General features: G+C 49.4%; 1 protein-coding gene across 1 annotated transcript; it reads right to left on the reverse strand.

The window, feature by feature from the left end:
* Positions 1–10,891: 10,891 nt before the first annotated feature.
* On the reverse strand, positions 10,892–11,854 carry LOC135975087 (olfactory receptor 5AP2-like). The gene has a single exon (XM_065565133.1). It carries the CDS (start codon positions 11,849–11,851, stop codon positions 10,892–10,894), a length of 960 nt encoding a protein of 319 aa, XP_065421205.1. The 5' UTR covers positions 11,852–11,854.
* Between the last annotated feature and the right edge of the window lie 4,013 nt (positions 11,855–15,867).

Raw genomic sequence — 15,867 nt, forward strand, 5'->3', positions numbered from 1 at the left:
TTACAAAAGCTTAACAAAGAGTTGACTTGATCACAGTCTAGAAGTACCTACCTGGGGAGGAGATGTCTGAGAGCAGAGGTCTCTTTAATCTCATAGACAAAGGCATAATGAGAGCCAATGGCTGGTAGCTGAAGCCAGATGAACACAGACTGGAAAGAAGGCAACCATTTTTAACAGTGAAGCAATTATCCACTGAAACAATTTATGCTGGGCTGTGGTGGTTTCTCCATACCTTGGAGTCTTTAAAGCAAGGCTGGAGTTGTCTTTCTAAAAGTACCACTCTAGCTTAATGACAAGCTATGGGTCTGGGGAAGGGATCATGGGGAAAATTTCTATGGCCTGCGTTATGCAGGTGGTCAGACTACATGATCACAACAGACTTTTTCTACTTTAAAATCTACAAGCTCAACTTTAACAGGAAAAATGAGGTCAACAGGAAGCATGACACTTGCAGGGACAAGTATCGGGTGAGCAAGCTGAAAACAAGAGGCTGTTAAACCGCGACCATCTCTCCCTCCAGTGCCCCTGCTTAGCTGAGTAGAGAAAAAGCACAGTCTAAACCACTGTGATCTCCTTGGGGCCTAAACCGTTCCTTCTGTCTTCTCTGGAAAGAGACAAGCACAAAGCATTATGGTCCCATAGTAAAGTGCCACAATGCTGAGGTGAAAGGAGCAGGTGGAAAAGGCCTTTTGCCTCCCACTGGTGGACAGGATTCACAGGATGGTTCTGATGACACAAACATAGGACGTCAAGGTTAATAGAAATGGGGAACTGCATCTAGGAAGGTAAATATATAAAGAACCAGGGTCATCAGGATGGTGTTCGGGCAGGAGAGTTTTAGCACTGGGGTGAGATCACCAGAAAAATGGGCCATTTCATTGGGGTCTGTGATTAATGAAGGGGGGTAGCTCCCTTTTATGGACACCCAGCTAGCCAATTAGCTATAAAGTCCCTCTTGGTGGCTGTCCTCTGCTTGCTTTACCTGTAAAGGGTTAAAAAGTCTCCCTGGCTAGGTAAAAGAAAGGGAGTGGGCACCTGACCAAAAGACCCAGTGGGATGGCTAGAACTTTTTAAAATTGGAAAAAAAGCTTTCCCTTTGTGTGGTGGTGGTGTTCTTCGGAGAGCAGAGACACAGAGCAGCAATGCTGTAAGCAGCTTTAAAACCAGGTATGGAAAAGCATCAATTCATACCTCGAACCACTTATTTAACAACCCAGATATGTAAGTAGATCAGGAATGTTTACAAAGACGCGACTAGGTTTATTTCTGTTTATTTCTTATTGGCTTGTGGACTCCTCTGTGCTAACCCCAAGTGCTTTTTGTTTCGCTTGTAACCTTTAAACTGGATCTCAAGAAGGTTATTCTTGATGTTTAATTTTTGTAAGTGGGTTTTTTAAATCTAGCAAAGCCTAACTTCCAGGTGTATTTTCTTTCTTTTTGTTTATAATAAAATTTACCTTTTTTAAGAACAGGATTGGATTTTTGGTGTCCTAAGAGGTTTGTGCATATGTTGTTTAATTAGCTGGGGGCAACAGCTAATTTCCTTTGTTTTCTTTCTCAGCTCTTCCCCGGAGGGTGGGGGGGTGAATGGGCTTGAGGGTACCCCACAGGAAGGAATTCCCAAGTGCACCTTCCTGGGTACCACTTGGGTGGTGGCAGCATCTGCCCATCCAAGATCAGAGAGAAACTGTGACCTTGGGAGTTTAATACAAGCCTGGAGTGGCCAGTATTAAGTTTGAGAATCCTTGCGGGCCCCCACCTTCTGCACCTGAAGTGCCAGAGTGGGGAATCAGCCTTGACATGGTGGCAGAGAAGTGGGATCATTTTGAACCAGAAGCACAGACCTCAGGATTTTAAAAGGACAATTTTTTTCTTTTGGCTGCTTGAAATTCAGGGTTTTATTTTCTTTCTTTTCTTTTCTTTGCTGCCTAAAGGGGAACAGGCACTCAAAGGGTTCAACAAGCAGTTTAATTTTTTTTCCAGCTTCTTGGCAACAGAATAGCTAGGCTAGAGTAGGGAAGCCTTGGGCATGAGATTGAGGTCAAACACCAAAACCCTGGAGAAACCAGTCTTCCCAAAATGACACACCATGGAGAAGACAGACCCAGATCAAGCCCAGACATCCAGCTCCATGACAGAAATGCAGGGAGGGGATGGGGGACCAGGGACTCCCCAGGAGGGAAGGGTCCGCCCTCCCCAACCCGAGATCCAGATGCCAGGATGGAAGGGTGCCTTTAATTCAGGCACCCTTTAATTCAAGTTCTAACTGAGGCAGAAAGGAATTTCTTCCTAGAGATGAAGCGCTTGGAAGCGGAGAACAAGTGCTTGGAGGGTGTAAGTGGAAGCAAAGCACTGGCAGGCGGAAGCAGAGGCAAAGCGCTTGGAGGTGGAAGCTGAGGAGAGGAGAGAGGTGAAGCACTGGGAAGTGGAGTTGAAGCACTTAGAGCTGGGAAGGGCTAAACTGGCTCAATCAGGTACCCTAACAATCCTCCAGGTACCGCTCCCCATTCCAAAAAATTCCCCACAAAGAAGGTAGGCGATGATACAGAGGTCTTCTTTAAAATTTTGGAAGGGTCTGTCTTGGGTACAACATCCCTACAGACCAGTATATGGTGGAGCTACAGCCACAACTCAGTGGACCCTTAGCAGAGGCAGTAGCTGAAATGCCTAAAAAACACGTGAACAAGTACGAAGTTTTTAAACAAAAGGCCAGAATTAGGATGGGGCTAACACCCGAGTATGCCCATCGGTGGTTCATAGCCCTAAGGTGGAAACTAGACGTGGCATTTTCCCAACACGCCTATCACATTGTAAACAATTGGGATACCTGGATATCAGGACCAAATGTTAAATCTCTGGAAAATCTGTCTCCCCTAATACAAACGGAGCAGTTCTTAGAGGGTGATCCTGAGGAAACAGAAAGGTACATCCTAGATGGGAAGCCCAAAACTGTAATCGAGGCTGGGGAGATCAGATCCAAATGGGTGGAGGTGGCGGAGAAGAAGAAAGCTAGTGGCAGTTAGAGTGGATACCAGAAGGGGCAACCCAAAACAGCACCCCACCATCGAATCAGCCTAAGGTCCCATCTCACAAGGAGGAGCCCTCCACACAGCCAAGGAAACCCCAGATGCCCTCTCGTCCCACCACCCCACTGTCCAACCTCCCTGCAGCCCTAGTACCCCTGGCCTTTAGCAAGGCCTCAGCCTGGGGACTCACCAGGCCAGAGCTCCTCAGCTCTGCCTGCCTTTCCCCAGCCCTGCTCTGCCTCAGGTACCCTGCTTGCTCTCCCAGGCAGCCTGGTCCTCTCTGCTCCTCAGCTGGAGCAAGAGTCTTTTTTCACTCCCTCAGCCTGCCCTTTCCTCAGGGTCAGCTGGACCCCAATTGGGTGTGGCCACACCTGTGGCTGTCTACCCAACCAGCCTCCACTGGCTGATCCTAACCCCTTCCCAACCAGAGCAGGATGACCAACCCGCTACACACACACACCCTCAAAATCCCACGCCCGGGGGAAGGGGGAGCTTCTGCCTGGCACAGCCCCGGGATGCCCCTCTGGGCATGCTCGCCTCTTCTCTGCTTCGGCCAGCTGCTTATGCAGATGTTCTTGTTCATCTACAGCTGTCTCCCATTCCCTGGCCATGTCCCTGGCATTCGCCTCTGCCTTGCGGCAGGCCTGCTCCACTGCCTCCTGCCACGCGCGTAAGCCAGCATCCCCCGGACCCTCTACCTTCAGGGTCTGGGTCCCAACTGCGACCTGCTCCATGACAGCTTGGGTTCCGGCCTCTTGCTGGGCCCACTCTGTCCCAGTCCGCTTTTCTGCCACCTCCCATTGGTGGCCCTCGGGCAGGTCTACCACCATCTCTGCAGCATCAATCCTGCCGGCCTTCGACACCCCTTTGGTCCTTAGGCACCTCTTCTTTCTCCCTTCATCCCTTGAGGGGGCAGTGCCTCCTAATATGCCCCTGCTCATGGCATCCAAAGCAGGCTCCCCACCTCTTCGCTACCTTGGGCCTTCGCCGTGCACCTGGGCACTCCCACTGCAGGTGTCCTTGTCACCCACAGGCCCAACATGTCCGTTGTCCCCTGGGTTTCCTCACCCAGCGGGCCTTCTCAGGGCTTTGTCCCTTCCCCTGCTCCAAGTGAGGCTCCTGGCCCCCATCCCAGTGGGACAATCCCTCCTTAAATGTCCACACCTCTCTCAGGTGTAACAAGCCCAGTACTCTGCCACTGGCCTCCTGGCCCTGGCGCAGGGCTTTTCCGACCACTCTCAGCGGCTCTTCTTAAACTCCCTTCTCAGGAGTCTTATTAGGGCCCGCTGCTCCCTTGCCAGCTGCCCCACCTGCTCTTGGAGGGCCCACCGCACCTCCCATAGTCCTTCTTGGGTTTCCCAGCTCCCTTGCAGCAGTGACTCCCATCTTCCTTGTGGGTCATCATCTGCCCTCTTCCACCGGGACACTGATGCCGGGGACCAAGCAGGGATGGCATAAGCACCTTCCGCAAAGAAAACCTCCGCGTAGGCGGGATCCATCATTCCCTCTATAGTGGCACAACTTGCCCAGTCCCCACAGTTCTACTTTTATCAGGGGTGGACCGCACATGCCCATATTCTCCACCCCATGTAGCACAGTGGGCACTCACCACCGCAGCGCCTCCTGCTGGTCGTCTGGGAATTAACTCAGTTCCAGCCTCAGAGCACCTCCTGCTGGCCAGTGTCTTTCTACTGGTGCCTCCTTCCTCCTGATCTCCACCACTTATAGCACTTCCGGCCCCTTGTCTCTCCCGAACCCAGGTGTCCCTTACCTTGGGTTCTGCCCCCCAGCAGTGCCCCCACACTCTAGGTCTCCTCTTCCCTGGGGAACCCCAATCCCTTAAGCCCACCTCGCCTCAGTGACCCACTACCAGTCCTCATCTAGCCCCTTCCCTCAGGAGCAAACTGCAGTGTGAAGTGGCCACTCATCATTGTCAAGGGGGTTTGGACCTACTGCCTTTCTAGCCCCAGCTGCCTCCCTGCAGTCCTAGTTCCTCCCCTGGCCTTTAGCAAGGCCTCAGCCTGGGGACTCAGCAGGCCAGAGCTCCTCAGCTCTGCCTGCCTCTCACCAGTCCTGCTCTGCCTCAGGTACCCGCTTGCTCTCCCAGGCAGCCTGGTCATCTCTGCTCCTCAGTTGGAACAAGAGTCTTTCTCACTCCCTCAGCCTGCCCTTTCCTCGGGGCCAGCTGGACCCCAATTGGATGTGGCCACATTTGTGGCTGTCTGCCCAACCAGCATCCCCTGGCTGCTCTTAACTCCTTCCCAACCAGAGCAGGGTGACCAACCCGCTACAGTCACCCACAGCCAAGCTAAACAGGCCTCCACACCTAACTCCATTCCTGAGCCTCCTACTGGGACCCACCCAGAGATGGTGGCACCTGACCCCAAACCAGAATATATGGCAGCAGTTCAAGATCCAGTTCCTGGCAGAGCAGGAACCAGATGAAAGCCTCAAGGAACCTTGGACAGTGGCACGGAGCGATCCACCACCTCTCAGCTCCTCCAATAGGTACAGATTTGTTGTAAAAGGAGGACTCTTATACAAAGAAACCCTTTCTGGTGGGCCCAAAGACTACTGGCATCCTCAGAGACAGTTGGTAGATCCAACTAAGTATAGGGAAAAGCTCCTGAGCTTAGCCCATGATCACCCTAGTGGCCATGCTGGGGTGAACGGGACCAAGGACCGTTTGGTGAAGTCCTTCCACTGGGAGGGGCTGGGCAAGGATGTTTCTACCTATGTCTGCTCTTTTTAGGTGTGCCAGAGGGTGGGAAAGCCCCAAGACCAGGTCAAGACCCCTCTCCAGCCACTCCCCATCATTGAGGTTCCATTTCATCATGTAGCTGTGGATATTCTGAGTCCTTTCCCTAAGAAGACACCCAGCAGAAAGCTGTACATACTGACTTCCATGGATTTTGCCACCCAATGGCTGGAAGCAGTAGCTCTAACACCACCAGGGCTAAAAGCGTAAACATTTTTACCAGGGTAGGTTGGCCCTCCAACATCCTTACGGATTCGGGAACTAACTTCCTGGCCGGGACCATGAAATCTCTTTCGGAAGCTCATTGGGTAAACCACTTGGTTGACACCCCATACCACCATTAAAACAAATGGCCTAGTGGAGAAGTTTAATGGGACTTTGGGGGCCATGATACATAAATTCATGAATGAACACTCCAATGATTGGGACCTAGTGTTGCAGCAGTTGCTCTTTGCCTACAGGGCTGTACCACATCTCAGTTTGGAATTTTCACCCTTTAAACTCGTTTATGGCCATGAAGTTAAGGGGCCATTACAGTTGGTGAAGCAGCAAAGGAAGGGGGTTACATCTTCTCCAGGAACTAACATTTTGGACTTTGTAACCCCAACCTGCAAAACACCCTCAAAGACTCTCTAGCCCTTGCTCAAAAAGACCTACCGGATGCTCAACAGGAGCAAAAGGCCTGGTATGATAAACATGCCAGAGAGCGTTCCTTCAGAGTAGGTGACCAAGTCATGGTCCTGAAAGCGCTTCAGGCCAATAAGATGGAAGCGTTGTGGGAGGGCCTATTTATGGTCCGAGAGCTCCTGGGAGCTGTTAATTACCTCATAGGGTTCCCAGACCCTACCCTAAAATCTAAAGTATACCATGTTAATTCTCTAAAGCCCTTTTATTCCCGAGAATCCAAGTTTCTCCAGTTTACAGCCCAGGAGAGAGACGACACTGAATGGCCTGAAGGAGTCTACTATGAAGGAAACAGCAACGGTGACGTAGAAGAGGTGAGCCTCTCCATTACCCTTTGACTGTAAGCAGCAATAGCAAATCCAGGAGCTGTGCACCAACTTCGCGCCCATGTTTTCAGCCACCTCCAGGATGGACAGAAAAAGCGTAGCACTCCATTGACAAAGGTGATGCTCGCTCAATTAGAACCCAACCCTACCGCATGGCTCCTCAGGACAAAACCGCAATAAAAAGGGAGATCAAGGACATGTTATAGATGGTTGTAATCTGCCCCTCTGAGAGTGCATGGACCTCTCCAGTGGTTCTGGTTCCCAAACCAGATTGTGAAATCGGCTTTTGTGTGGACTACCATAAGCTAAATGCCTTAATTTGCCCAGAAAACTATCCAATGCCATGCACAGATGAGCTACTGGAGAAACTGGGATGTGCCCAGTTCATCTACACCTTAGACTTAACTAAGGGGTACTGGCAAGTGCCGCTAGATGACCCCACCAAGGAAAGGTCAGCCTTCATCACCCAGGTAGGGCTGTATGAATTTAATGCGCTCCCTTTCAGACTGCAAAATTCACCCGCCACCTTCCAAAGATGGTAGATAACCTTCTGGCTGGATTTACAGAATGTGCAGTCACCTACCTTGATGATGTGGCCATATTCTCAGATTCATGGGCAGAACACCTGGAGCACCTCCAAGCTGTTTTCCAGCGCATAAGGGAGGCAGAATTAACCGTTAAGGCCAAAAAAATGTCAGATAGGCCTAAACAGAGTAACGTACCTTGGACACCAGGTGGAACTATCAACCCCCTACAGCTTAAGTAAATGCTATTCAAAATTGGCCTGTCACTAAGACAAAGAAGCAAGTCCAATCCTTCCTGGGCTTGGCCGGGAATTACCGACAATTAGTACCACACTATATGTAGGTTCAAGGTATGAATTGATGCTTTTTCATACCTGGTTTTCAAGCTGCTTACAGCATTGCTGTTCTGTGTCTCCGCTCTATGGAGAACAACAACTACAAAGGAGAAGTTTTTTCCAATTTTAAAAAGTTCTAGCCGTCCCATTGGCTCTTTTGGTCAGGTGCTCACTCCCTTTCTTTTACCTAGCCAGGGAGACTTTTTAACCTCTTATAGGTAAAGCAAGCAGAGAACAGCCAGCAAGAGAGACTTTATAGCTAACTGGCTAGCTGGGTGTCCATACAAGGGAGTTACACCCCCATCCCTCTTCATTTATCACAGGGTCACAGAGAATTAATTGGGACAGAAAATACATGGATGGTCTCAAAACTGGAAATCAATTTACCCAACATACAGCCATGGGATTTGTCCACAGCTCCCTCCCATCCCTCTCACACCCCCTCCAATCCCACAGAGATCCCCAAATAACCCTGTCCTATAGCTACACCTCCTTCCCCTCAGCCTCCCACCCAACCCCCACTGTGCTGCTGTTTAATCCCATCCAACCCCCTGCTGCCCCGCCCCCAAATAAAGACTTCCAATGCCCCCAGAGAAACCCAAAGCCCACAGAACCTCCCCCTGCAACACTCCCCACCCATCCTACCTTCCCACTCCACCAACCCCACTCTCCCCACATAAACCCACCCCCGTGGCACAACTCACCAGATAAATGTCCCCAGGAAACATTGCCCTACCAGTCGCCTCCCCGCAAACCCACGCACCCAGACCTTCCCCTGCCATCAGTCACCCCCTCCCCAGCCCCATTCCCCAATAAACCCACCTCTGAAAATTACCCCTACACCCCGATCCCCCACCAACTCCAAATCACTTCCCTCTGCACAGCCTCCCTCTATCTTCACCCCAGCCCCCTACCACCACTTCTTACTCCCCTCAGGGCACTTGCAGAAGTGCCCCCAACACCCAGGTCCATCTACCCTACATATCAGCCCAAATACTCTCAACTCCTGGCTGCACCAAACCCCTCTCCCTTCTTTCATCGCTCCCGTCCCGGGCTCACCTGGAAACCCACACACACAGGTCCCTCACCCTTTTACCCTGGCACCAGCATCCCGCCTTCACTATATGTGGGGCTGGGGACCTTTCCCCACCTTAAACCTCCTCCTTCTTGTCCCCTTGGGGTGGTCAGGTGGCTTGGCCCCACTCGCTGAGAGGAGCCCCACATCAAATCTGTGAGTGAGGAGAGTCAATGTTCCGGAGCGGGGAGCCGAGCCCGGCCCCACAGGAGAGAACTCACTGCTGTGGAGTGAATGCAGGGTGAACTTGCTCCCCAATCCCCCATTCTTCCCTTGCTGGGGCTTCACAGCCACACCAGGCTGAGGTAGAGACAGCGAGAGTGGGGCCTGGCAGTTTTACCGAGCTCCCCCAAATCTTCACCAGCCCCCAGTGCGCTGGGGCTGAGTGACCAATTCCTGGCTGGCCTGATCTGGCCCCTGCTGGGCAGCAGCTGTGACTAAAATGATTAGAATGGACTTTTTTCACCTTAAAGGCTATAAATCTCTGAGTTTCCACCCCACACCCCCCCGGAAGAGCGGGTTAATGGGGAAGTGTGACTCTTGCACGCTGGAGAGAAGGTGCCTGCATGGGGGCGGCATGGTTGGGAGTGCAGGGCCACCTCTTTTTCCTGTCCTTCCACACGTGAGTAGAAAGGGGCATCGTGTAAACCACGTTGATCTCCTTGGGGCACAGACCAGTCCTTCTCCCAAGCTGGGAGGGGTTGCAAGTGCTTTGGAGGATAGGAATAAAATTCGAAATGATCTGGACAAATGAGAAATGGTCTGAAGTAAATAGGATGAAATTCAATAAGGACAAATGCAAAGTATCCACTTAGGCGGGAACAATCAATTGCACACATACAGAATTGGAAATGACTGCCTAGTAAGGAGTACTGCGGAAGGGAATCTGGGGGTCATAGTGGATCACTATGCAAAAAAACCAACATCATTCTGGGATGTATTAGCAGGAGTGTTGTAAGGAAGACACGAGAAGTAATTCTACCGCTCTATGCCGCACTGAAAAGGCCTCAGCCAGTCCTGGGCGCCACATTGCAGGAAAGATGGGGACAAACTGGAGAAAGCCCAGAGAAGAGCAACAAAAGGTCTAGAAAACATGACCTATGAGGGAAGATTGAAGAAATTGGGTTTGTTTAGTCTGAAAAAGAGAAGACTGAGAGCGGACATGAAAACAGTTTGCAAGTACATAAAAGCTTGTTACAAGGAGGAGGGGAAAAAATTGTTTTCCTTAAACACCGAGGATTGGAAAAGAAGCAATGGGCTTAAATTGCAGCAAGGTCGAACATTAGGAAAAAATTCCTATCCTGGTGGTTAAGCACTGGAACAAATTGCTTAGGGCGGTTATGAAATCTCCATCCTTGGGGGTTTTAAGAACAGGTTAGACAAACGCCTGTCAGAGACGGTCTGTATAATACTTAGTCCTGCCATGAGTGCAGACGACCACTCGAGGTCTTTTCTAGTCCTACACTTCTAGGAATCTAGGATTCTCTGCTGTCTGGAAAGAAGCAAGCACAGAGCAATGCGACTATGAACAAGAAATAAATCATAAACCTTACAGATTTGCCGGGAATCTCCAATGGCACTGAGATGGGGATTGTTAAGAACTTCACATAAAGAACTGAACAAAGGAAGTCAATTTGCAGTGTGCAACAATAATTTTAATTGGTCCTACAAAAACAGTTATACATATTCTTGAGCACCATCAACCAGATCCTCATCCATTCACTTACTGTTTACTAGAGCTGGTGAAAACTGTTTAGTCAAAGCTTATTTCAACAAAAATAGGGATTTGACTAAACAAACTTTTTCATGAAAAATGTCTGCTTCCCTCAGAGATACTAACTTTTTAATTATTTATTTTTTGAAGAAAAGAAAACTTTAAAACTAACAACAGAACCATTTTTTTCAACTTCCAGCTGAAAGTTTTCAGATTTCCCAGGCCAAAAAATAAAACTATTTTTCATTTTCATGGTTTTCGGTTCTTTGATGAAAAGTCAAACGTTTCTGCCAAAAATAACCCCCAAAAACAATTTCCAAACATCTCTATAATTTACAAATATATTTATTCACATGCACGTCTTTTATACAGCACTTCGGTTTCAGGGGCCACTTGGACCCTGCCACTTTGACAAGAGAAACCTGATTGAAGATCCTCATTTCAGAAAACTAATCTGAATTTTTTGTAAGGGTCACAGATCTCCTGACACCATTTCTCAGGGCCTCCTTGACCTCTCTGTTTCTCAGGCTGTAGATGAGCGGATTGGCCAGGGGTGTCAGGACTGTGTAGCAGACAGAGAACACTTTGTTCAGGGCTCTCAGGGTGCTGGATTTCGGTAGCATGTAGACAATCATTATGGTCCCATAGAAGATTGTCACCACGATGAGGTGAGAGGAGCAGGTGGAAAAGGCCTTTTGCCTCCCGCTGGTGGAAGGGATTCTCAGGATGGTGCTGATGACACAAACATAGGACATCAAGGTTAATAGAAATGGGGGAAATGCATTTAGGAAGGAAAATGTATATATAACTGGTGTGATCTGGCTGGTGTCATTGCATGAGAGTTTTAGCATTGGGGTGAGATCACAGAAGAAGTGGTCCATTTCATTGGGACCACAGAAAATTAACTCTGACATGAGACACATTAATATTACACAAGATAGAAATCCACTTATCCAAGACCCAGCTGCTAGCTGGAGGCACAGCCGGCCATTCATAAGGGCTCCATAGTGCAGCGGTTTGCATATGGCTAAATACCGATCATAAGACATCACTGACAAGAGATAACACTCTGTAGTTGCTAGAAAACCAAATAAAACAAATTGAGTGATGCAGGCCTCCACAGAAATGGTTCTGTCCCCAGTCAGGAGACTGACCAGCATCCTGGGCAGGATGGTGGAGGTGTAGCAGGTCTCCAGGCAGGACAAGTTCCCCAGGAAGAAGTACATGGGAGTGTGAAGGTGCTGATCAGTCACAACTAGCGCACCGATGAGGAGGTTCCTGGCCATGGTCACAACATAGATCACTAGAAACAGCAGGAAGAGAAGAATCTGCAGCCCAGATTGATTCCCGAATCCCAGGAGGATAAATTCTGTTACAGGCGTTTGATTTCCCCCTTCTGCTTTCTCCATGAGCTGTACCACTAGGAAGAAAAGCACCAAATAGTGGAATAATTTCCTCTGCTATTAAACAGTAGAAAGTTTCCTCCAGTCAATTATATGAAAGTCTTCTAGGGCCACGTAACTTGGCCCTGTGAGTCTCGGTCAGGAACACAGGTATTGACACACCCAAGAAGAGCAGTGATCCCTCTAATCTAGAGTCCTGTCTTAAAGAGAGGCCAATACCAGATGCTCTAGAAAAATATTCAGCTCCCTTAAAGGCCTTTGTACAATACCATATATGTGGGGAATCTTTTCCCAAGACAGTGGTGTTGTAGCCATGTTGGTAGCCGGATATTACAGAGACAAGCTAGGTGAGGTAACATCTTTTATTGTTCCAATAAAATTGGTCACCCACCTTGTTTCCCCAAAGGGTTAATTCTTGGCCTATGTCATGAAATGGTCTATTTTTTATACTTTGTTGGTGTAACTAGACATCTTCATTCATTGTTAGGTGATTATCAGGCCCCAGTTACCACAGTGTCTGATTACCTCACAGTCCTTAATGTATTTATCCCCACAACGCCGCAATGAGATTGGAAAACCTTTTTGTGCCCAATGTACACATGGAGAACTGAGGCGCTAAGTGATTCCCCCAAATGGCCCCAGGCTCTAAACCTAACCTTGATGGAGCTTCTCTGTCCCATTCATCAGTCTTTAACCTCTCGCACATCCCCTTTTTCTTCATCTCCTCCTTAATTTAAACAACCCCTGAGTCTTTTCTGAGGTTGGGATATTCAAAGGGACCCAAAGAAATTTGACACTATTGAAAATCAGGAGGATTTGGTCACTGGACTCCCTTGAAATTCCCAGCCCCATTAAACTCTGCCCATCCAGGCACCTGCTTCTCTGCTCCATTCCCAGCCCCATTCAGCAGGTGGGAAAAGAAGAGACTCTCTCATCCCCCCGCTCTGAGACACCAGGCGCAGCACAGGAGCCTGCAGGTCAGCGCCAGCAGAACAGGGAATGAGCATGCTCACCTCCTGCTAGTGCCTGAGACACTGAACAGCAGTGCAGCAGGGAAACGGCCTCTGCCCAGCGCCCTGCCCCGTGCACACAGGGAAACCCCAGCAGCCATGCACAGAGCCCCCTCACTCTCCCACTCCTCCCCACCTTGGGCACCAGAGACACGTTCTACCCCAGCTGCACTCTGCAGCCCAGCTGACGAGTGAGTGTATCTGGGCCTGGATTCAGTGCAGCATCATGCTCCCAGCCACGCTCTGCAGTGCCACAGGGACAGGGAGTAGGAAGTGAGACGGAACAGGAAATGCACAGCTCCGGTGAGCTCCAGCTGGTCCCCTTCCCACTACAGCTCTGTTTCTTCCTCCGTGAGATCCCCAGGATCTGACTAAGGGCATGTCTAAATGAAAAGCTGGGGTGTGACTCTCCAGAGCACTAGCCTGCCACGTACTAACGCTGCATGGACCCTGCTGCAGTGCACTCAACGTTCCCTAGTGCACTTCGACCTACACCCGTTTCGAACAGCACTAGGGCAAGGTCCACTAGGGGACTTTTAGTGCACAATAGCAGGGCCCATGTGGCCCCTTACTGCACGGCAACCTAGAGTGCTGCAGATTTCCACCCCAGCCTGCCACGCATTAACTCCACGTGTGGACAAACCCCAGGAAGGATCAGATTTAAATTGAATCCGCTGCAGGAAATGGCAATGCTGAGTGGCTGTGGGCATTGGGACCTGCTTTCCACTTCCAGGCTGCTCCCCTCAGTGTCTGCTGCTCTCAGAGCTTGTCTGCAGGATGGGGAAGTGCACTCAAGAGCAATGGGATTTCTAAAGGGCACCAGCAAGTTGCACATGAACTTGCTCGTATAGACTCTTGCTGGAGCCCACTGAAATTTCTTTTGTGCACGACGTTTGGTGCACTGTAGAATTAACACCCCGCAGTTGTGCACCACCACCCCCACATGGACAAGCCCGCATTCACTCGGCAAAGACACCTACCTTCTACTGCTGCACTGGGCTGGCGCTTGCTTTCTTGCTTGATGCACACACCTTTGTGTATTATGAGGGACCTTCATGCCTCCAGCTCTGGAGCTTCCAGGGTTTATAGAGGAAAACTGCCTTGTGCTGGCCCAGGCGGCTGTTGGGATCTCCACTGAGGCTGCTCATAATGATCCCATTGAAAGCGCTCTCAGAAGGGAATTCAGTTCTATGTTGCTTGTTAAAACAGTGTAAACTTCGAGGCCACTACAACTGAGTCATAGAGTTGATTAGTGGTTGGTTAATGCCCACTTTTGTCTGCTAGATTGAAGAGTCTTTTATTGTTTTATTTCTGTTCCCCATGTTCATACTTATAGACTGTGATCTAGTCAATACTTAAGCGTCTCTCTTTTAAGCTAAATAATTGATCTCATGTTTTCCAATCTTTTAATCATTCTCGTGACTCTTCTCTGGACCCTGTCCAATTTTTCAGCATAATGCTTCCTTCTGGCCTTAAACTATCTGAAGCTATTCAAAATCATTAAATCCAAAAAATAGTTTTTTTTTCTCATTTTCCTTTTAGTTTTTGAGCCTTCATTTTTTAAAATAAAAGTAGAAATATGTCATCAATATTTAACAGTGAGGGCAATTAGCCATTGGAACAATTTAACAAAGTTTATGGCAGGTTCTCCATCACTGACAATTTTTAAATCAACTCAGGATTTGTTCTAAGCCCTGGTCTACACTATGAGTTTAGGTCGAATTTAGCAGCATTAGATCGATTTAACCCTGCACCCGTCCACACGATGAAGCCATTTTTGTCGACTTAAGGTCTCTTAAATAAATGTCTGTACTCTTCCCCGATGAAGGGATTAGCGCTGAAATTGACCCTGCTGGGTCGAATTTGGGGTAGTGTGGACGCAATTCGACAGTATTGGCCTCCGGGAGCTATCCCAGAGTGCTCCATTGTGACCGCTCTGGACAGCACTCTCAACTCAGATGCACTGGCCAGGTAGACAGGAAAAGCCCCGCGAACTTTTGAATTTCATTTCCTGTTTGGCCAGCGTGGCAAGCTGATCAGCACAGGTGACCATGCAGAGCTCATCAGCAGAGGTGACCATGGAGTCCCAGAATCGCAAAAGAGTCCAAACGGGAGATAATGGATCTGATTGCTGTATGGGGAGACGTATTCATGCTATCAGAACTCTGTTCCAAAAGACGAAATGCCAGAATATTTGAAAAAATCTCCAAGGGCATGAAGGACAGAGGCTATAACGGAACCCGCAGCAGTGCTGCGTGAAACTTAAGGAGCTCATGCAAGTCTACCAAAGAACCAGAGAGGCAAACGGCCGCTTTGGGTCAGAGCCCCAGACATGCCGCTTCTATGATGAGCTGCATGCCATTCTAGGGGGTGCCCCTACAACTACCCCCCCCCCATGCGTGGACTCCATCAATGGACTCTCACACAATAGGGATGCAGATTTGGGGGACAAGGAAGATGATGAGGAGAAGGAGGTTGAAGAAAGCGCACAGCAAGCAAGCGGAGAAACCGTTTTCCCCAACAGCCAGGACCTCTTTTTCACCTGGATCTAGTACACTCCCAACCCACCCACGGTGGGCTCCCGGACCTTGAAGGCTGAAAAGGGACCTCTGGTGAGTGTACCTTTGTAAATATAATACATGGTTTAAAAGCAAGCATGTTTAATGATTAATTTGCCCTGAAGACTTGGGATGCATTGGCAGCCAGTACGGCTACTGGAAAAGTCTGTTAATGTGTATGAGGATGGAGCGGAAATCCTCCAGGGACATCTCAGTGAAGCTCTCCTGGATGTACTCCCAGGGTCACCTGGTTGAAATAGGGGAATTTTATTAAGGGGACATTCAGAGGTGGCCATTCCTGCTGGGCTGTTTGCCTGTGGCTGAACAGAAATCATCCCCGCTGTTAGCCACGCGGTGGGGGGAGGGATGAAGCGATCATCCCAGAGAATTGTGTGTGTGGGAGGGGGGGTTAGTTGGGTTTATGCTGCACGTTAACCCCAAAACCGCAGCCCCT

This window comes from Chrysemys picta, chromosome 13, assembly GCF_011386835.1.
Source record: "Chrysemys picta bellii isolate R12L10 chromosome 13, ASM1138683v2, whole genome shotgun sequence".
Lineage (NCBI taxonomy): Eukaryota > Metazoa > Chordata > Testudines > Emydidae > Chrysemys > Chrysemys picta.

Bases quoted from the DNA above. Each gene is read 5' to 3' on its own strand.
- LOC135975087 (XM_065565133.1), bottom strand. From the start codon at position 11,851: ATGGAGAAAGCAGAAGGGGGAAATCAAACGCCTGTAACAGAATTTATC.